General features: G+C 35.8%; 1 protein-coding gene across 1 annotated transcript; it reads left to right on the forward strand.

Moving 5' to 3' along the window:
• The first annotated feature begins 347 nt into the window (after window positions 1-347).
• Window positions 348-22,154, forward strand: LOC115443433 (venom carboxylesterase-6). The gene is made up of 11 exons (XM_030168827.2): window positions 348-658; window positions 6,282-6,493; window positions 8,134-8,372; window positions 8,850-9,044; window positions 10,154-10,349; window positions 10,825-10,959; window positions 11,227-11,362; window positions 12,588-12,821; window positions 18,288-18,463; window positions 19,919-20,202; window positions 20,444-22,154. Exons 2-11 carry the CDS (start codon window positions 6,368-6,370, stop codon window positions 20,625-20,627), a joined length of 1,905 nt encoding a protein of 634 aa, XP_030024687.2. The 5' UTR covers window positions 348-658; window positions 6,282-6,367; the 3' UTR covers window positions 20,628-22,154.
• Window positions 22,155-22,308: the final 154 nt, after the last annotated feature.

A 22,308-nucleotide genomic window follows, 5' to 3' on the forward strand; every position in this document is an offset into this window, starting at 1 on the left:
CGCGACGGTTAATATCGCTACTAGATGTTTTAATCATCTTTACATATTATAAAACGAAATCTACCGCCGCATATGGCTGTCTGAACGCGATAAACTCAAAACTGCCGAACAGATTTTGATAAAATTTTGTATGGAGAAAGTTTGTGACCCTAAGAGGGACATAAGCTTCTTTTTATTCCGGGAAAATAAAATATGTATATTGGAACTTTTATCCCAACAATACTTTTTCACCCGGGCACTGCTGCGACCAAATGCTAGTAGGAAATAAAATATTCTCATGTATTCTTTAAAGTTTGAACATCCACGTACGTAACTAATACATAAAACAGAAAAGGGCTTAAACTTAAGCCGATTTATCTATGAAAAGTGTAGTTACAAAATGTATAGCTATTGTGGTTATATTAGGTTTTAATAGAATATCGAAAGTTTAGATAATGATTTTGTTCTGCGGTGGTGGTGGTCGGTGTTGGGTAACAGTTCTCTGAGTCGGTGACGGCAGCGAGAGTGCTGCTAGTGAAGCGGACGTCACGAAGCCACGCGAGTGTACGCTCTAAAAAGCTAAGAAATACATGCGAACTTTGAAAACTTTAAAGTTATCGTGTTCGATAGTTTGCCAGATTAATAGTTGATGGATACACCACTACCAAGTGTTGTGATTGTGAGTGTCTTAAATATCTACAATTGAGTAACGTTTACTCATAGTTAATCAAGTTATGTAATTCAAGTCACCATTTACTACTTAAATATCAATATGTAATTTACACAAATTGGCACTAATTAACGATTTGATTTTGATTTTAACCTTAAGGAGTAGGGTTTGAACTGAACATTTTTTTAACCAGAGCGTTTGCTGCTTGAGTACTCCGTGCCAAATTATATACCTGGAATAAAATATGTTAAAATTATTTGGTTTGTAAGTCACAAAAAATATTTAACTATTGCTCTACCTTATAAACATTGTGTTTTCAGTTTACTTAGGCATGTCTTACATAATAAACAATTTAATCGAACAAGCGGCAAAGATTAGCAATTGTAAGTTTGCTAATAACACTTTTGAAATACTAAAGTACTTGTTTTTGCTTACAAAGAAATAAATATCACATTAAAAAAATCAGCATACCCTATTTACGCAAGTAGAAAGTAGAAAACTTTATATTTGGATATTCTATTTTTCTCTGTAAGTTTAGTTATTGTAGGTAAGTACTTAAGTAGTATCTGCATTAAAATTACGTAGATATCTTACTACCGGCACTTTACTTTATTTACTAACGATTGTTTTTACCCATAATAATATAAAACACAACAGTGTATAAATACTCAAATTCATGATCAAAATTAGGTAATTATGCATATACCTATTTGAAAAGGTCTTCACATAAAAGCATAAAAGTACCTATGTTCATCAAAATGAATACTTTTATTATAGTCATATAAAATTTATTTGAATTTTCTCTCTGTCAGTGTGTGTCTCATATTAGGAGGTATTAGCTTCTTTGACCTTAAGGTAGGGCAAGGTGGTCCTTGAGCCATAAGTACCGATCAAATTTATTTTTCCCTTACAAAATACATGGTCTGGATTCCTTAATTCCTTTAAAAACATTTTTAAACCTGCCTAGGCGGCCTACTGGGAATTTGAGTCACGCGTAAAATAATACCCCTTACCCCTAAAACCCATAATACGATGCATTCTTGGCCTTAAATAATAGGAATAGGGATTGATAACGCGAGAGTTTTAGGACTGCCGGTAATCTCATTTTTATACGAATCGTTAGTCGTTACCTTAGCTACGGTTTTCTATGAATCAGTAGTGTAACTCTGGTCCATGTTTCAACAATATACATATAATATACTTGTATAATGAAAAAAGCAAGAATTTTAGTATGAGAACTAATGTTCAAAATAACTTAAAAGATAATGTAATCCCATGATTACATATTTAGTCTAAGACCGTATAATTGAACACTGTTATGTCTATATAAGCATTCCATCATAGATGGTAAAGTTTGCTTTGTTTCGGCGAATGTGCAATATATATTCCTTGCTCTACATTTTCTGTTACCTTTTAAAATCAGATATTTATATTACGTAAGATAGTATTCAGAATGAATTCCTTTCGTTCCGCACTTGACAGCTAGGAAGTGCGACTCGAGTTTCTAGATTATTATTAAGGCGTGTTTTTACTGATGTAGAGTAAGTTTAAGTGTGACTACTAGAAAGTCCGCTTTTTCTGGACTCGAAAGTGAACTTTAGGGCACTGAATCCCAAAAGTACAACGGAGAGAAGCTAACAATTATTTATATAATCCGCAACGCACGTTTATGTTAAAATTTCTAGCACCGCTTTGATGTTAATAAAGTCGAAATTCATTGTTGTACCCAAATAGATTTTTAAATTTAAAAAACCGTGCGTGCACATGAGGATAAACTGAAAGAAATTGAAAAGAATGATAACTCTATTTAAGATTTACATCTCTCCTCATTTCCATTGAAAAATATGGACTATTTGCACTGGTCTGTTCCACTTCAGTGGATGCGCGGTCTAATGACAGGCTGTTTATGGCAGTTATGTTTATATTCTGCGTGCAGATGTTATTTTCTCATTATATAACCAGACTGTCTACCTTCACGGATTATGTAAAGTTCATTCCGGGTTTTTAGCTCCATTTACAAGTTACTAACATTTTTTCAGACTTTTCAAGATCGCTCAGAATGTTTAATTTATGTTATGATAAATATTTTAATGATATATGCAATTTATTATAAAGATACTGCCTCGGTGGCGTAGTTGTATTGCACGTCCGGTACAATAGCGCTCTGAGGTCCTGGGTTCGAATCCCGGGTCGGGCAAAGTGATATTTGGGTTTTTCTGCTCAGTATCAGCCCGGAGTCTGGAATTTGTGCCCGATATGGCGATAGGCTCGCCCCCTATCACATCATGGGACGGAACATACTTGGCGAAAAGTGGGTGCCATAGTTGCGCCTCTGCATACCCCTTCGGGGATAAAATGCGTGATGTTATGTTATGTATTATAAAGATAGACGGGAAAATTTAAAGTAAAACTTCTAAGAACTAGTATCACTAAACATAACTGTTCCAGTACTGTACCGTGATACAGTGTAGCCACCATCAGTCGTGATTGCACCGGTTTAAACCCAGTTTTCCCATGTAAGTTATTATAAGGATGCATAACAAATAAGTTTAATTATAATATCTACAGGCTCAATTGCAATTTATTCGGGATTTATAAGCAATAAATAATATGTTGTGTATACGTGAGACGTTGAAATCTTTTCTACGGTGACATTTCTATGAGGTATTTGATATAGAGTTAAATAACATTTTACACTCTCGTGTTTTTATACAATTGTCATAATACAGGCAAAAAATAGGTTTAATTTTGTAGTTAATTCGGATGTCAACATTCTCGTGAGCGAATGAAATTTCAATTTCCAAATGCTCATGTTTTGAAATATTCGTTTTTTTTTTTTTAATGGACTTTGTATTGTAAGTAAGCATTAGATAGGCCTTATTCACTATTTAAAGTATACAGTAGCTTGGCATTTGCTGTGTGGTGTTGACCTTCTTCCCCCTATTTGTACACACTATCAAGCGTGTTTGGTTTATCCTTTTCAACGGACCACCTGCTTGACCTTTTGAGACAGTTAAATTTCGGATAAAGCGTGTTAAAAGAATCATACAGAGTTTTGCCCTAACCGAGAATCAAACAAAGCTGTTAGTGCATAGCCGTCGTCACTAAACTGACATTACCAAGGATTGATCGTTAAAAAATAATTGAATTGCAGGTTAAACATATTTTTTTGTATTATAATATGATAAATATTGAATTATGTTCTACAAGCCTAACCAACCAATGTTAAATGATTTACATAAGTTACCTTTAATGCCCATAAACAGGTTTAAACTACTTTTACACAGTTATTGAGAAACATTAAAATGTAAACGCTTGTCCTTATTAAGCGCAGAAATGTTTAACATTCTAAACAAACATGAATTATTTGAATTACAAAAAATATATGGATATCATTACTCCCTGTCATATCATTTGAGGCATACTAAATGACGAATAGTGGATCTGATGCGCTAGTTGCAGCTCCGAATACAGGTTGCTCCAAGTATAAAACGTATTATTGCACAAAACTTCACAAAAAGGTGTCATTGTATCCGTAAACATATGTCTTGTTCGGTAAACAAATTTTTATTAATTCACGAAATTATATAATTACTTACATTATTAATGGACCCAGTTTTGCCACAATGTACCAACACACAAATTATCCAATAATAAGTTATTAATATTTATAATGCAATTAATCTAAATGTGATACTTTGTTGTTCAACAAAGCATTCCACGATCTATTTATATGTGAGATAAAAAAAGTACGTGTGAACTGTGAACTAATCCACCCATTTTTTATACTTAGAAGTATCCAGCTGTAACAAATAACATTCCACAAATATTTAAAAGTTATTAGAGTACATTTTGGTACAACTAGGTCCGTTTAACATTTAAATATCATTCCAATGTATTATCGAGTTTTTTTTTTATGTTGTCTTTTTATTTTTCATACGGGCACGGTAAAGTGACTCTACACCACCATCCACATCCACCACTTCCATCTGTATTGGACAGTTGAATGCCGTTCGGATAGAGAATACCGGCCAGTAGACACAATTAAGCTGCTTTGCTTCAAATAGAACATACAGACTGTTCCCGAAACGCGACACACTTTCATGCAACAACCTGTATACGGTAATCACTGTCTTAGCATGTATATAAAATTTGCTGGTGGTCAACAGGCCGGCATAATTTTGTCGGCTGCAGAGGGGTAATCATCTCTCATCAGTCGACACTCTATTGAACCCCACTCCACTTACCATCAGGTGCTGTGGGGTCACTTTGCTGTGCACGTATATAAAATATCCAAACTAAAAATACCTATACTATTTGGGTCAATGCTTTTCGAACTTTTTAAAACAGTGTGTAAACATTGTATCGTGTAATTGTACGGCTGGCGAATGAATCATTGTCCCCGAGGTCGGCTCGGGTCACCGTGGCTCAGCGCGGTGGCCAGTCACATGCGGTCGTCACTCTGGTCTCTGAAGGTACGAACGGTCGCAAACATTCGGTGAAAGTGTAGATTGAATAATATCGAGTCCGCTAGGTATGGCTCGTTGCACACCACACTAACTTGCGTCTTTGTACACTAACGCACAACGATAAAAACCTTATTAGTTGATTAGTAAAAAAAAGTATGGGTACATAAAATAGTAAATATTTATAATAAGACTGTGTGACAGCAGAAATCCTTACATGACCAAAGTTATTTTGTTGTAATCCAAAAATATACTACCATTTATTTATTAATTTTACACTTTGTACACGTGGTACACAGGCGGACTTAATGCCATGGGCATTCTCTCCCGATCAACCTTAGGGTGGTGTAGAGAGGATGGATGCAGGTGCATAATAAAAAAAGAAAAACACTTAATGAGATCATGCTTCATTATTATTCAGTAATAAAGCAAATGTATGATATAAATATAAAATGTATCAACTTAAAAACGGTAAACTCGTATATACAAATATATATTAAGACTTATGTAAACAATTACATACATGTACATGAATATATAATACACTGATTAGTCAATCAGAAGAATTTGCTAATTCAGCCAGCAACATTTGCCGAACTCTCGATTTAAAAGCCAGCCATGTTGTGTTCTTTTATTATTAAATTTTATAATAGGTCTTGATATGTTACAATTTAATCAAGGATTTTTTTTAAATATTTTTTCATGAAAAGATTTTATGAAATTTTTTATGTGTTGGTGGGCCTTTTCTACCAAATTACTTCATCTCTTTTACATAATAACGAAAATAAGCATAATAAGTAATTAAAAAGTAACAATCATCCATATATTATATTATACATAGTCCCAGTGTTACCTACTAAATTAATTATTAATTAAATATTAAAAAATATAATTAATTAATAATTTGAACTAAATAGCGTTGTCCAAGTTAATCATGAGAACTTTATGGTTTATTATGTCGCCAAATCTTAAACTTAATGTGTTATATATTTTTTTTACAATATAATTATTAATTATTTGGGGTTCATGCGTAAAAAAATATCTGTCCTTGTTAAAATAAGAAGTTATACGGACAGCAGATAAGCTTAATGAGCGGAAGAAGCGGAAGGGGTTAAATATTAGACAACTTTTAGAATAGCATTTACCTAGGAATGTTACTTGCGCAGTTGTAAATCGCCGGGTCAGGCGAGGCAGGCAACAACTCAAGAAACTTTCAACATTTAGTGCTGACTGTTGAAGACACTGAAAAAAGATGCGCGTGTGGTGGCACGCGAGCGTGATGTGCGCATGCGCGCTGGTGCTGCGCAGCGCCGCTCTACCACCCGCCACGCTCGGGGACGTGGTCGCCAATGCTGCTACCAGTCTCAACTCCATGAAGGTCAGTGGCATGATATTGTAAAACCCCAGCTGATAGAAATTACAATAAGAATATCCAAAAAAAGTGGGCATATTGTACTAATAACAGTATTATCATAGATAATCTCTTTACTAAAGTTGTATTTTCGGCATAGATAAAAGCACATTTCTATGAAATGAATATCTATTCCTGACGTCTTTGTTGCGTGGTTTGTTACTCGTACAGTAATGGCCAATGGGTGCCATGTGATCTTGTATACTGGTCACAAATTAAATTCTTATTATTATCATGAACGTTCAGAACGTAAAAATGAACGTAAAACTAGAAAAACATCCTTTTTAGGATTTTTAACTGAAAAGAGCCATAAGAAAAACTACCACACTATATGATATCAAAATAAAAAACTTACATTAGAGGAAACGGGCACGCAGGTCTATTAAGAACAGTTTGTAACAGTCTTGCTCAAACGGCATTCATTTTTACCACACGTGTAATTACATCAGCTTTATTGCGCTATTATCCAGGGAATGAGTCCTAATGTCGTTGAGCAACGAGAGCTGCGACGCATCTATACGATCTACATTAGAAAACACTCAATTTTCGCAACACAAACTCCAAACATCATGTCATGCGCGTAGTCAGGAAAACCATCTAGACAAGTTCTGAACATTCATATTTGACTTACTTTATTATTCTGAACAATGTCTTATTTATATTTATGTCTCAGGACTAAAAAATATAATTCAAGAATATACAGAAGTGTACACACACGTGATCATTTTTTAATTCCGGAAAACTTTAAAATTATTTTGTATTGAGTAAAATTAATTATCAGGACGGGATTAGGATTATTGCTGTTTCCTTTATTCAAATTTAAATAGTGACAGTATTGTCAGGAAACCTTTACAAATGTTGGAGTTTGTAATGATATCGTATATTTACTAAAAAAATCTTTTTTCTTTTGGCTGTACAAAGAGCTTGAATATTATACGGGCTCAATGTAGAGTCTACCTAAATTAACACTTTACCTCAGTGAATAATGCAATTTTTTCTTTGCAATTAAAACACTATGGAATTATATACATTTAAGTTTTCTTTTATTTATGTATATAGTACGATTAGAGTACCAATAGCAGGGATACTACACAGATATGATTGAGTATAAAAGTTTTCTTCCGTATTCAAGCAATCTTTACGATGATTAGACCTCAATTACTTGTTTCTGTAACAAAATTAGATTACGTATCTATATAATATTATGGTTGCAAAAATACGAGAACTTGTCCTTAATTACTTCCTAGATATCCTGCTTGTTTCAAATGTATAATCAAGACGATGAATGAACATACATAGATGGCGATATTGTATGTTACGTCTTAACTAGATTTCTCTTTGAAATGTTGCAATTATTAAAATATTCTGGCTAATAGGGTAGTGTAGTTTCGTGATCTGCGAGCACAAATGAGTGGGAGGTGAAATGAATGTTGATAATCCTAGTGGGCCCGTTATAATAGTAATAAAAATTATTTTGTATTAATTTACTTTCTTTATAGTTTGGGTTCATTTACTTTTAATATTTGCCAGATACTAACATACTTAAAATCTTTTTACCGGACAGCTTAACCATTTATAGAGGGTGTAAAATTAATGGTGTTCTTCAGGTAACTGGAGCGTGGCGTCGGTTATCGAGCACAGTGAGTGAGTCTGTGGGGTTGAAGCATGCCTTGCGCCGTCTGCAGGCCGTGCCAGCCCGCGCCGCAAGACTCGTCCACGCCTTAGTAGACCGCATGCGCGTCGGCGGTGGGCCAATTGTTTTCACGCAAATTGGCGCACTACGAGGCCGCAAGCTTGTCACTAGAACCAACAATCAGACTCCTTACTACAGTTTCAAAGGCATTAGGTAGGTAACAGTATAATACCTCAATACTGAGTAGATACCTAGATTATTCCCCTGGTCCCTTAAACATACATACGGTACATAAATAGGTTGTTGCTTCCACTCATGCAATTGGCTTTTTTGGTGCACTGAAATACATGGTAACTGCACGTTACTGTTACCAGGACAGCCAGCAGTGACTCTGCCAACATAATATTATGATATTTAGGTCACTTATTAGTTTCAATGTGTGGACAATTGCTTCTACCCTCAAGTAGAGCAAGAAGATCATTTTAGCACCCTAGCTTTATTAAACAAAGACATATTACTTAACTCTCATCGTATAAACACAATAGCAACATAACATATTTTTATTGACCAGCCTCCTTACGTAAAACGACGATTACTTCATCGTGTCCATATATATTTTGTAGCTTACCAGCGTTATATAACATTGATCAATTTTGACGACGGGCGTTGCATATGTGTAATACCTTATAGGTATGCTCAGCCACCCCGAGGATCGCTCCGGTTCCGACCGCCAGTCCCTCTGGAGTCGTGGTCTGGGGTGCGAGATGCCCTGGAAGAAGGCGCAGTGTGCCCTCACAGGTTCATGCTGTTCGACACGTATAAGGGCGACGAGGACTGCTTGTTCCTCAATGTGTACACACCGGCATTGCCCGACAAACTTTCTGGGTAAGCTGCGTAAGTCAATTTATTTGTATTTACTTTTTAAGTAGGTGTTGCTCGCAGCTTGGCCTGAGTTAAAACGCCTTTCTTGCTACAAAAGTCTTAAAACAGATACCAATATACGATATACGATACCAATTGCATAATTTAAATAATCAGATTAAAAAATTCCATAATTCTATATTAAAAACAAATACCGGAATAAAATGTACATTGTACGTGCAGGCATGTTTCTGAAAGAATTTAATTTAATTTTTACATCTGGCCTCCTGCCTGATGTTAGCCTTCTTATGAATTCAACTCGAACAAATTGTATTATAAAACCACTTGTTACTGTCTTGCTCGAGCTGGGAATGGGACCTGTGACTTCCCGGTCTATAGCTCTTATTCGCTTCTACTAGAAAAATAAACGACAAAGAAGCCCGAAAAGCTTAAGAACCTAGGCTTTTAGAGTCCATATAGTCGCTTACTTTTATAAAAATTAGTAGGATTATTCTTTACAAAAATAAAAATAAACTAGCTCGGTATCTAGTACATATTCAGTTTAGCTAAATAATTGGGTGTACCGATACTTACGAGAAATAATTAATTAGGCCATAAGCTGTGTAAGGATATCTACAAAACCATAAAATTCATGCTATCAATGTCACTGGGGTATAGGTAATTGGTTTCACAGAATTGTTTGCCAACCAAGCGTTCTATGGTTTCTGGTCTAGTGGATAAGACAATCTAATTGATTATCTTTATAAATCTAGAGAAAATTAATTAAAGGTGTTGCGCCCCGCAGTAATTAGGAATGTTACCTGTATTTAATAATTATTATTGATTAAATTTGTAGACAAAAGCGTTCTAGATGGTGAAGTGTTACATTTAAACCTTACAAACCTGGTACCTAATTGGAACCCGCAATAATGGCACAATGGCCCAGTCATTGTGCCATTATTACTTTGAACCTTCAAGAACTCATTATAATTAATAGAAAATTTTCCAATTCCATAATATTATTATTTCTTCGTATTCTCGTTATCTTTCCATATCCAAGGAAAAGATAACGAATTATGTTAATGGTTAATGTCTTTAAAAGCTTTTATTTTACTTCACTTGTTTTTTAACAGTTATAATCCAAAGTTAGTCGTGATGGTGTGGATACACGGAGGCGCATTCGCAGTGGGCTCGGGCAATGCGTTTCTCTATGGGCCTGACCACTTGGTGAGCGCTGGAGTCGTGCTGGTCACTCTTAACTACAGGCTCGGAGCGTTGGGCTTCTTGAGTCTTGAAAACGATGAAGTTCCTGGAAATATGGGCCTTAAGGTATAAATTCAATGGCCAAAAAATTACAAGTACAAAATCGTGTGATGTACGTACGTAATAAATGCATAAGGGACCGAGAGTAGGTAGCGTGAATTTCTTCAGAAGCGCTTCGCCTAACTTGTAATTGGTCATGGTTTTAGAATATCGGTCAAGTTTGAAATTTTTGTTGCAATATTTTAAACAATATTTCTTAGTAGATTCTCTTTGTATGCGTACACTGTGTAATTCCTTAAATGGTTTGTTTTGAAATGTTATATCATTATTTGTGTGAAAACTGTGTCTATTCACGTAAGTTAACGCAATGCTCAAGACCCAAATGTCACTCGCAAACATAATGCCCTTCTTTTTGAATAACATGTTGACAAACTGCCTTCAGAAGTTAGAACACATTATGCAACTTAATTTGCATGTTACTTAAATAGCAAATTTATATGTTACTAATTGGCTTATTCTTTTATCATTTTGTGTGTCTAAGGACCAAGTGATGGCACTAAAGTGGGTGCGGGACAACATTGAAGCGTTCGGCGGCGATCCAAACCGCGTCACAATATTCGGCGAATCAGCCGGCGCCGCCTCCGTCCACCTTCACATGCTTTCACCTGAGTCAAAGGTACACAATGCTACAATTGGGGAATTCTAAAATAGCAACTTCACGCATTTTGCTAAACCAGTGATTTCATCATTCTTGTTTTAATTATTTGGCAATTAACCTTGACGAGTAAAATCTCTATTGATATGCTAGAATTTTCTTGATGAATACTCATAGAACCAGTTCCACATAAAGTATTATGTTTATCAGTAATTTCCGTGCATTTAAATTTTTTATAAAACAATAATTTTCCTAAATTACTGTACTAACGTTTTAATGATTACTTAGGGTTTATTCCACCGTGCCATAGCTCAGAGCGGAGTTGCACTCTCCCCATGGGCACTTGCTCAGCACCCCAGTGAACGTGCCTTCGAACTGGGCAGGGAACTTGGCATCGACACTAATAATACAGCCGAACTTTTAGGTAAGAACGTATTGAAATAAAAATACATGTTTATAACATTCTTGTTTGATTATACCAAATGTAACAATATTGTTGTGTATACAGTGCAGTCACTACACAATGTATCTACTTATATTGTGTGTCGCTCTGGTTTTAGAAGGTTTTCATCGAAATAAAACAGTTTCATGTTGAGTCTTATTTCGATTAATAACATTGTTTTATTTCGATGTCTAATAAAGATTTTTAGTATTTTTTCATGTTAGTTGTCACTAGCTACGTTACAGATATTATTTCTAAAACCTACCCTTCTGATTTGGTAGGTGTTACAATTATGAGATATCTGTAAAAAATACAAATAAATTCTATTCACCCATAATATCATATATTAGTTGTAGTATTTGATACTAGATGTCGCTCCAGTATATTTCTAACTTGTTTTTATTCATTAAAATGTAAAACATAGGTACCCGCGTAGATACCAACCGGAGTACGACATAATTTATTGCAATCAAGTAGTATAATATATAAGTTATATCATGGTAAAGTGTATGTATTTTTTTTTAATTTAAATAGGAAAATTTGAAAGTACCTATTTAACTAGCCATGATTTATCTACTTCCGTATATTTTTGGTACCCTCTGAAACGTGCACGAATTATAGGTGGCAGCACAAAACCCACTCAAGAGCTACAACTGTGCGGACAGAAGAAGAAACTGTCCAGACTTATAACTCGTTTATATATTTACTTAATATAACAAAAAAATATATATATATAATACGGATCCCAGACGATTAGTATTGATAGACATTAGATAGGATGGCGAGATTTTTTTCTTTTATGTGGGAGCCAGTTATTTTTTTTGTTATTGAAGCCAAATTATGAGGTTTTATTCACGTAATTATTGATTTGTCTGTATTGAATATTTTTAAATACTATTGGAATTCACACTTATGATTTTCATAATGTTTATAAATGTTTATCGCTTTTCACATAACCACAGAATATAAGTACCTGTACTAATTTTATAAATATTATAGAATTTTACACTTCTATGTTAGAGCATCCAGATATACAACAATATATTATTAACAAATTAAATGTTCTTTTTCACTTATTTTAAATACCTTTAAGGTATAAGGTACGGTATAGTAATACCGTAAGGTACAGTTTGCTCTGCTTTTTGCAGTTCGTCGTTGTTCCTATATATGAAAGTGTACATAATTTAAAAACATTTTCTTCTTGCAGGTTACCTTCGCGCAACTCCGAGTGAGTTGCTAGTGAAAGCCGGTGCGCGCATAGCCGTGGCGGCGAGCACGTCCGCCGACCTGCAGAGCACCGTGGCGTTACCATTCCTCCCGGTCCTGGAACCTGAAGCACCTGGCGCCTTCCTCACTAAATCCCCAAAAGAATTACTTCCCGGTGCTGATGTACCGTTCCTGACAGGCTTTAACGCACAGGAAGGCATCATACTTTTAAGACGTAAGTTGTAGATCTATCTTTTCTATTTCCTGCGATATATTCGTCGAACCAAAATAAGAACTGGATCATGTTTTTCGCTTTCAACATTTTTTTTACAACGCAATCTCTTTCACTCATAAATACCTACTATTAAGTCGAGTGGAAAAATTACTTACACTGTATAAGGGCCCGCATGCTTTAAAAACTCAAGAGAGCAAATTATTATTATAAATGGAATGCAAAAAGTCCCCACAGATGTGGGTGTGTGTGTGTTTCTAAACTTGCCATCTAGGTTTTTGGCAAATAAAAACAGATCTCAATTGAAAAAAAATACTTTATCATAATTACAAAAGTTGTTTCCTGGAGCGAACCCTTCCGCCTGGCCTTTGGCTGGATAGATATCACCGCTTTGTCTTTTTCTATCGGCAAACAGCTATGAGAGAGCCCTGTTACATTGCTGTAATTGCTGAGTGTCTTATAATATCGAGCACAAGATAGCAGCACGCAGTACTTGGTAATTAAAATGTTTGTGCGATATTGAGCTATTTATGGGTAATCATGACATTCCAACAGGCGAATTGTTCATAAAAACAATATAATAAATAAAACATTTCATATTAAATAGTACATTTATAATGTAGGTGTTGATGTAGGCGTAGATAATACGCACCTAGTACAGTAATCCTTGGCGACATTATGCGTGACCGGCACGTTTTACGCATAACTAGCCTTTTCCTCATTCCTGCGCACGTATCGCATAAATCATCTATCAATACTACATGAGGCTTTATTAGCAATTTTATTTTTACCCGCTTGTATAAATACATTACCTATGTATTCGTAACTACAATATTAATTGAGGTTACGAATATTGTAGTCACATGCACATCACATGGAAGTGACGCTGCCGTACCTGAAAATGTCATATAATTCTTATCTCAAAATTAATAATTTTGCAAAATCAAGAGGACAGGTCGGGAAAAGTTGGAAATTTTAATGATATTTACCTAGTCTTGCCATAAATATTGTAATAAAGAAAAAAGAAAATTGTTAACTGCAAATAACATTTATTACTTTTACAGTGTGTCAGTTTAATACATAAATATAAAACAATTAAAAATATAAAAAGCTTATTCGAAGTGGTCTCCATTGGCTGCAATACAGTCCTTTAAACGATGAGGCCAGTTATCAATAGAAGCACGCACTCTTTCCATGGGAAAATTCTTCACTGCCAATCGTATAGATTGTTTTAGGGAGTCCAAATTATCATGGCGTTTAGAGCAAGCTGTACTCTCTAAAACTGACCACAAATCATAATCCAGCGGATTAAGATCGGGACTAGACGACGGCCAGTCTTCAGCTCTGATGAAGTCCGAAACGTTCGATTCCAACCAAGACTGCGTGGACCGAGCTTTATGACCCGGCGCCGAGTCTTGCTGGAAGGACCATACTTGGTTATTGAACATGGTGATGTTAAGGGGCTTAACTACCTTCTCAAGAATGGTATCTTGATACACTTGTGCCGATGTTTTGATACCTTTTTCACAAAAATATGGCTCAGTCACTCCTTCATAGCTAACACCCCACCAAACCATCACTGAAGTCGGATAATGTCCACGTTGCACTCTGTCGACTAATTGGGAAGCTTCCTTAGAGCTTTGAGCATAAATACGGTCATTTTGTTTGTTAAAATGTTGCTCAATTGTAAAAATTTTCTCATCCGTAAACAAAATTTTTCTGTGACCTCCCTTTGCGTACCGCTTCAGTAGTTGTTTCGATTTTACCACCCTATTCTTCTTTAAATTATCAGTTAAGAAATGGCCAGTGCGTCTCTTATAGGCTGCAAGTCCTAAGTCATCTTTTAAAATACGCGACATGGTTCTAGGTGCTATCTTCATTTCCCGAGATAAAATCTTTTGCTTTCGGACAGGATTTCTTCGAATTCTTTCCCTTACTGCTTTGACCACCTTTTTCGTACGAACACTACGTGGACGGCCAGATCTTTTTCTGTCACAAACAGAGGAGGTCTCATTGTACCTATTAATAGCCCGGTACACAAACATTTTACTAATACCAAGTGTATGGAGAGTTTTAAAAATTGCATTTGGCTCCATACCTACTTTGTGTAATGCTATCACAGCGATTCGGTTCTCTTTATCACCCCACACCATTTTAATATCGCAAAATATTTTACAATGTATTGGCGCCAAAATGAGAAAACACAATGAACAATCGTATAAAAATGACAGATTCGAAATTCAAATGTAATATTTTTTTATAATTAAGTGTAACAGTATTTATGGCCAGACTAAGTACATATTGAAATTAAACTAATTTTCGGATTCTATCGCGGTGTTAGTATTTTATTTTCTCCCGACGTTTCGAAGACTTTGCAGCCTTCATGGTCACGGGGGGGACTGAGGTGTTGTTCATCCGTAAAGTCAAAATTACAATATCTACCTACATTTTACAATTATACAACTTTTTTAAAATTTTAAAATTTTAGCTGTAGGTGGTCCGGTCTACGCAGAATGAGCTCACAGTGTCTTGAAGTCTGGCAGCCGGTCTTTTGGGTTCCGATTTAATTAAACGTAGAACTGGATCCCAGGCTTGTGCAAGCTTCCGCCCTGTGGAATGGGGGCTTTTGAAGAATTCCACCACGGTATCCCCTGCCTGTCGTAAGAGGCGACTAATAGGGGCCACGAAGGGGGTCGTCGGCGGGCAGCAGGGGGCTGTCCGCCCTAGTGCATTTTTGTGCATCCTTGCACATTTTTCGGTTGACCCCCGGGATGGACGGCAGTGTGTAGTTGGCCTCATGCTGCCGTAGACGCCGAGGGCGTCCTTCGGTGCGTGGGGCTCCTGAGCCCCCCTCCCCATAGGAGACGGGCCGCAAGGCGGCACCGCGCAGGGGCGGCTGCGGACGAATACTTAGACACTTTCGTCAGAGGAAGCCCGCAGTCGTCCCTAATGCGCCGAAGAGGGCCACCGCGGAGTTTTAGCTGGTAGGCCGTGCATAGGTTAGTTGTACTCGGGTTAGGGACTCGGCCCGGCGGTCGCCCGAAGGTCGTCATCAAATCCGGGCGGCTCAACGCCGAGCCGTAAGGCACGGTTACCCCAGCATAACCGCTCAGTCGCCCCCCACGAAGGCTGGGCGGTAGTAATAAGGGACTTTCTCCGCGAAACCAAAAAAAAAAAAAAGGCTTGTGCAAGCTTCCAACCATCTTCCCTATTGAAATTAGGATGTTTTTTAATTTCAATAGCCTCGCGAATCATCCTAGGCAGGAATCGGTGTTCTTTGGCGAGGATTTGTAGCTTGTCCAGTCGCAGATAATGATTGGCACCTCCCTCAGAGTGTTCAGCGACTGCAGACTTCGTCGAGCGTCGGTGTTTCACGTCAGCTATATGTACTTTTACGCGGGTCCCTATATTTCTTTTTGTTTGCCCGATTTAAGAGAGGCCACAGTTGCAATCTATTTTGTATACTCCCGGTTCTTGTAGAGGTATGTGACACTTGACAGGTGGTAAAAATTGACTAATCTTTATGGAATTTTTATGGAAGCACGCTTCAGGATGTAGCCAATCTTGTCGGTAACTCCCCTTACATATGGTAATACAACCGGAACACGTTCAACTGTGGCTGGTTTCATTCGGTTTCTGTGACGGCGGCGTGGAATTTGGAGCTTGTTGTCTCGCAGTACTTGCTTGACATGTTGCAGCTCAGCGGCCAGGTGTTTCACGTCACAGGTTCCTTGTGCTCTCTGAAACAAAGATTTGCCCACAGTAGCTAACTGTTTTGGGTGGTGATGAGATTCACCGTTCAGATATTTATCAGTATGGGTCTGTTTCCGATACACAGTATGACTTAAGGTCTGATTAGGATTACGGATGATTAAAGTGTTGTAACTCCATAGTAAATTGGAGTTTATTGTTGATGGAGTTAAGGTGATTTAAAAATGCAGTTACTTTATCAGATGGATGTGGATATCGGGAGAAAATAAAATACTAACACCGCGATAGAATCCGAAAATTAGTTTAATTTCAATGTCTAACATTCGCGTAAACATAAGAAATCATTATGATATTTACATATGATATTTTTTTGTTGTATACGCTAATCTCCGCAACCATCTAACCAATTTCAATAAAATTTGTAAATGTGTTTAGTTAATTCCAATTGAATCTTAAGATAATTTTAGACCTGTCGAGATCTAAAAGATTAATTAGGTGGTTTACAGCAATTGCGGTTTACTGGTAGATCAATGTCTGCCAGGCCAACTAGTTTTAAATAAATATTTGCATTGCAATATATAGGGGAGTTTTATTTATCTACCCTATATAATTTCAACTAAGTGATTGAAATTGTAAGTATAATAGCTTCAGGCCTCCAACTTGGAATATGTAAATTCAAAAAAGTGTATAATTACAGTTAAAATTCCACCAAATTACTACAGCTATTGGCAGAACGGCTCTTCATATGTAGCTGCGGGTGGAGCAGCACTAAAAAAACTACACAAAAATGCGACTATGCGATTATTAATAACGATATCGCTACAAGATCACATAAAACTTTATTGTATTTTCGGTCTGCATATCTAATTATGTGTAAATAGTCTTTTTAGATTGGAACCTATATGTATCGCATATAAAGTTTATGAAACTTCTTGATTTCCGTACTGTTTAGTAGGTACTGGTTACAAAGTATTAAGGTAAACAATGTGATGTAACACTGCTTACATGTGTTCTTAGTCCTAGTGATTGATACTTAGGATAATTTAATTAGTATGCAAACTGGGCAACGTTTCTGCGTACAATTATTCGTATTTAAATTGTTCCTGTTAGAAAATCACCGCGTACGTATTTAATTCGATCGATAAAATGTATTGACCAAGAAAAGTATATTAACAAAAGGAACGAAAACAGTCTTCACGCTGGCATTCAATAACATGCAATAACTATTTTTCGGTTATGCAAATCACAGGCATTGCATAATTCAAACAATCTTTACCGGTCTCTACGGCCCGCTTACTGTAGTAACATAATGACAATGCTGTTATTGTAACGGGTTACCTGTATATTAGTTACATAATGAACTGGCATGTGCGAGTTTTTTATTTCGTATTTCCTTGATAATCGGATAATTTTAAACCTTTGATTCGTTATACCACAACTGGTAGTCATAAGTTAAACCGTTTCATGTCTCTGTATGAGCAATCGGCAAATTTTGCGTGTCCAGAACGATTCTTTAGGTTGAGTCACTGTAGCTGTTTTTTCACAGTAAATTTTGGTTTGAATGGATTTATTCATATTGTACTACATTAATATAAGATGCAATATAATCCGTCTTAATTAATAGTATAACCCAGTAATAAATTATAATTTATTCTGTGTCCATATTTAATGGCAATGTTTACGTCGTTTAAAGACGGAGAAAATATTTTAGTTCGTAAACTTGACAAATTAATCATTGACCGTACATTATTTATTCAGGTCTTCAACGATACCCCAAACTACTAGCACAACTAGAACACGAGTTCAAACGTGTGGTGCCTCCAGAACTACGGCAAGAAGACGATCAACTAACACAAAAGATCACAGAAGCCATACGCGCGTTTTATTTCCAACAGCGTCCAGTCGACATCAGGAATATTGACAGCCTCATTGATGTAAGTGTTTAATTTGATGCAAAAATAATGTTGAACGGCGAATGAATGTCTCACAAAAATACATCGAGGTACTTAAGTTTTTATCACGATTACACTTTATTGCAGATTACTAAGACAGAGATTATTAGTTTTTAAGCCATTATATTCAACAACGTTTGGCACTAATACCTATCATCCTGTCCCTATACCTAAAATATACTATACATACCAGATACTATATATATATGCCATACCGAATACTAAATCTGAATAATAATATTACTATTGAGAATTTATATTATTATACTAGCTTCCGCCCGCAGCTTCGCCCGCGTGGATTTCGGGTTTCAAAAATGGAGAAGGTGCTCAATTTGTCGAGATGTTTTTTTAATTTATGGTGGTATGCAGGTGGTCCGATTGTCCGGTCAGGGTCTGATGATGGGATCCTGGTGAAATCGAAGGAACTTTTAACCATTAAGGTTGCACACGAAATGACGGAAGCTTAAAAAATGGAGTAACTTCTCCCGTTTTCCCAACATTTTCCATCACTGCTATGCTCCTATTAATTGTAGCGTGATGAAAAGTATACTATAACCAGCTCAGGAGTATGAAAAATAATTGTACCAAGTTAAGTTAAAATCCGTCGAGTAGTTTTTGTTTCTATAACGGTTATACAGACAGACAGACAAAATTTTTACTAATTGCATTTTTGGCATCAGTATCGATCCCTAATCACCCCCAGTTATTTTGGAAATATATTTCATGTACAGAATTGACCTCTCTACAGATTTATTATAAGTATAGATATGCAAAAGTAGCTCAAAAATTGTCCATAACGAAAACATGAATTTTAAAGTAAAACAAAAGAAATAATATCGTGAAGCCAACCAAATAACTAATGATATATTAAATTTTGTGACTGTTCAATTTAGTCGGGTCCGCGATATCACTTTTGTTGAGTTTCAGTTTCAGTTGAGTTTTCATTATTATATTCTGTGCTCCAACTGCTTTGATGTTAGGAACACACCTACATTGCTTAGACAACAGTGAACTTTATACAATAGCAATAAAGCTCAAATTGACTCTACGTATTAGTTAGAAAACGTTTGTATGGGAAATAGAAAAATGCTGTTTTGAGGATTTTCCCGGCAATTATTCGAATTTTTCTCACCTTTTAAACTTTCCCTAGACCTCCACGAATAATTCAAGACCAAGATAAGATAAATCCGTTCAGTCGTTCTCGAGTTTTAGCGAGACTAACGAACAGCAATTCATTTTTATATATATAGATTTAAACAAGATTTTCTTTATAGAAAGTAAATTAATATTACATTAAAGTTAATTTCTAATCAAGACTCCGCATAAATCCTTTGCCGGAATAAAGCTTCTATAGCACTCAGGGAAATAAAGCTTTTGATTGGTAAAAGCATTTTAAAAATTTTATCGGAAAAAATATCATACTCCTGTTTTTTGCAGCTGTTTACAGATGTAATGTTCTTACGTCCGATGTTGGAAACTCTACACCTCTATGGAGCTTCAAACAGAACAAGTCCCACGTTCGTCTATCGATTCGCCTTCGACGGAGCGTTGGGACTGTTCAAACGCATGCTCGGCATTACTCATCCTGGAGCTTGCCACGGAGACGAGATGGGCTATCTCTTCTACTTTTCCAGAATAAATTATAGACTAGACGAAGGCTCCACAGAATTACTGGTATCTAGAAAAATGGTTCAAATGTGGACTAATTTCGCGAAAACTGGGTGAGTAGGGCTAGAAGCCCGTTAAGAATTTGTGAACTAAACAGTAGTGAACATAATTAACATGTAAAAATTCACTGTTAAAATCATGAATTACGCAGTAATATTTACTTTATTCAGAGATGAAGACTGAGAGATTTTTATGATTCATATAATCTAAAATTGTAATCTGATATTCTCAAAGTGACTTCCATAACTTTAAGAAGTCTTAAAAATTAACAACTTTAATAACATTTTATTTTAGGAATCCGACACCGCCTGTTGATTATGAGTCAGTGGTAGACTTCAAGTGGTTACCAATAAATGGCAGCACATCCCACATAGATTACTTAGACATCACGGGCAACTTCACCATGGAGGCCAATCCAGAAGAAAAGAGGATAAGTTTTTGGAACTGGCTGTACGAAAATTACGCGAGTAAACCTTGAAGTGAAGTGAAGTGAAGTGACAATGCAGGGACTAGTTAAATTGAAAACACTAGTGCGTGCTGCGCTGCAGTGTTAACTGTAACCTACCAATATGCAATCTCTGTGAAGGTTTATGAACGCAGCGAAGGACATTTCAGTTTCCTTGAATGTGATAGACGTTGTGATATCCATGATGTTACATCTTATATAGATACATACGGTAATCATGTAAGTCTAACACGTATGAAACATACAAATGTTAGTAGTTAAAGGATTTATATGGAACGTGATCAGACTACTTTAATATAAAAATTCTACGTTCTGATATACTTATACAGATAATATTCATAATGGAACTGAGATAAATGCTTGTAATGCTATAAAAAGTTGTTTTCGCATTTTTAAAACCAAGAAAAAGCATAAATATGCAGGTTGAAAGAGTTTAAACTTGTTTGAAAAGTTACTACTGGAACGTTGATTGATTTTGTCCTTGTAAAATTACTGAAATCCTGAGAAATCCGTTTTCAAATACTTACTTAGATGGCTAGGAAATATTTGGTCATGCCTTAATCCGAAAATACAATTCAAATAATTCAATAAAGTGACAAGATGCTAATTATCTATTGGCGTAATATTTGATGTGACGAAAGTGTAAATTATAAATAAAAATATGATCTGAGCACTTATCTATATAAAATCCTGATAAACGTGTGTGTGGAAGGCATTGTCATAACTCTCGAATCACGTGACGCTGCATGTAATACGATAGCTTTGGACTTGTTGCTAGATTCGAGTTTGGACGTTTATTTATGTAAGCGTGATAAGTCACCGAAGTTTCGTCTTGAAGGTGTGATAATGACGGTAACGCAATATTTGCGTAGCTCAGTAACATATTATGAACCTGCACTAAATATTTCGTGCCTCACATCAATTAGTTATATATGAACAAAAATGTGTCACAACACGAATGTGTCAGTGTAGTTCAGTTAGTAAGTACTTTGTGGTAACAAATGTAAATACGCACTTGTTAAATGCCCCATCATAGGTACAGCTGAGATCGATCTATATGACTGGTCTAAAATTATTTCCTTCTCTAAGAGAATATCTATGCCTCTTTTTATGACTTCAAGCTCATGATAAGGGTTACATTGACAGCGACTATAGTAAACAGCGTGTTAAGGCTGTAAATGGTGAAGTCATACGACCAATTTCCAAGTGCGAATTATGTAAATTGTTTCTGTAATAAAAAATACTTGAGGAGCCAGGATTTATAAGCTATACGAAATATAGTAATGGGCTCGCCCCAATCACAACTTAAAACAGATTTGAATATCTCTACTGTGTAGTGACGTTATTACAAAATATTATCTATTTTGAATATCATCACATACTTTCAGGGATATAGGCAGATCTACTCAAGTTATTTTACTATGTAGATAACGTTGTAATTTTGTGGAAATTGTTACTATTGTGTATTCGTATTATTCTTTTGTAAATAATAAATTCATTATGTTGATAATAAAGTTGCATTAAAATCGTTGTATTATATACGTTTTTATTAAAAAAAAATAATTCCTGTCCTATGTTGACTTGTTGTAAGGTTACTCTCGAAGTCCGATAGGAATTTAGACCAAATATGTTTTTAGCAAAACCAAAATAATATTTAAGCAAAATTACCTGATTATAAACTTCTATTCAAACC

Source organism: Manduca sexta, chromosome 13, assembly GCF_014839805.1.
Source record: "Manduca sexta isolate Smith_Timp_Sample1 chromosome 13, JHU_Msex_v1.0, whole genome shotgun sequence".
Classification (NCBI taxonomy): Eukaryota; Metazoa; Arthropoda; class Insecta; order Lepidoptera; family Sphingidae; genus Manduca; species Manduca sexta.

Excerpts from the sequence above, each read along its gene's own strand:
- LOC115443433 (XM_030168827.2), top strand. The coding sequence starts at position 6,368 with ATGCGCGTGTGGTGGCACGCGAGCGTGATGTGCGCATGCGCGCTGGTG. Across the intron at positions 9,045-10,153 it reads TTGCCCGACAAACTTTCTGG|TTATAATCCAAAGTTAGTCG; the intron begins GTAAGCTGCGTA and ends GTTTTTTAACAG. Across the intron at positions 18,464-19,918 it reads ATATTGACAGCCTCATTGAT|CTGTTTACAGATGTAATGTT; the intron begins GTAAGTGTTTAA and ends TGTTTTTTGCAG.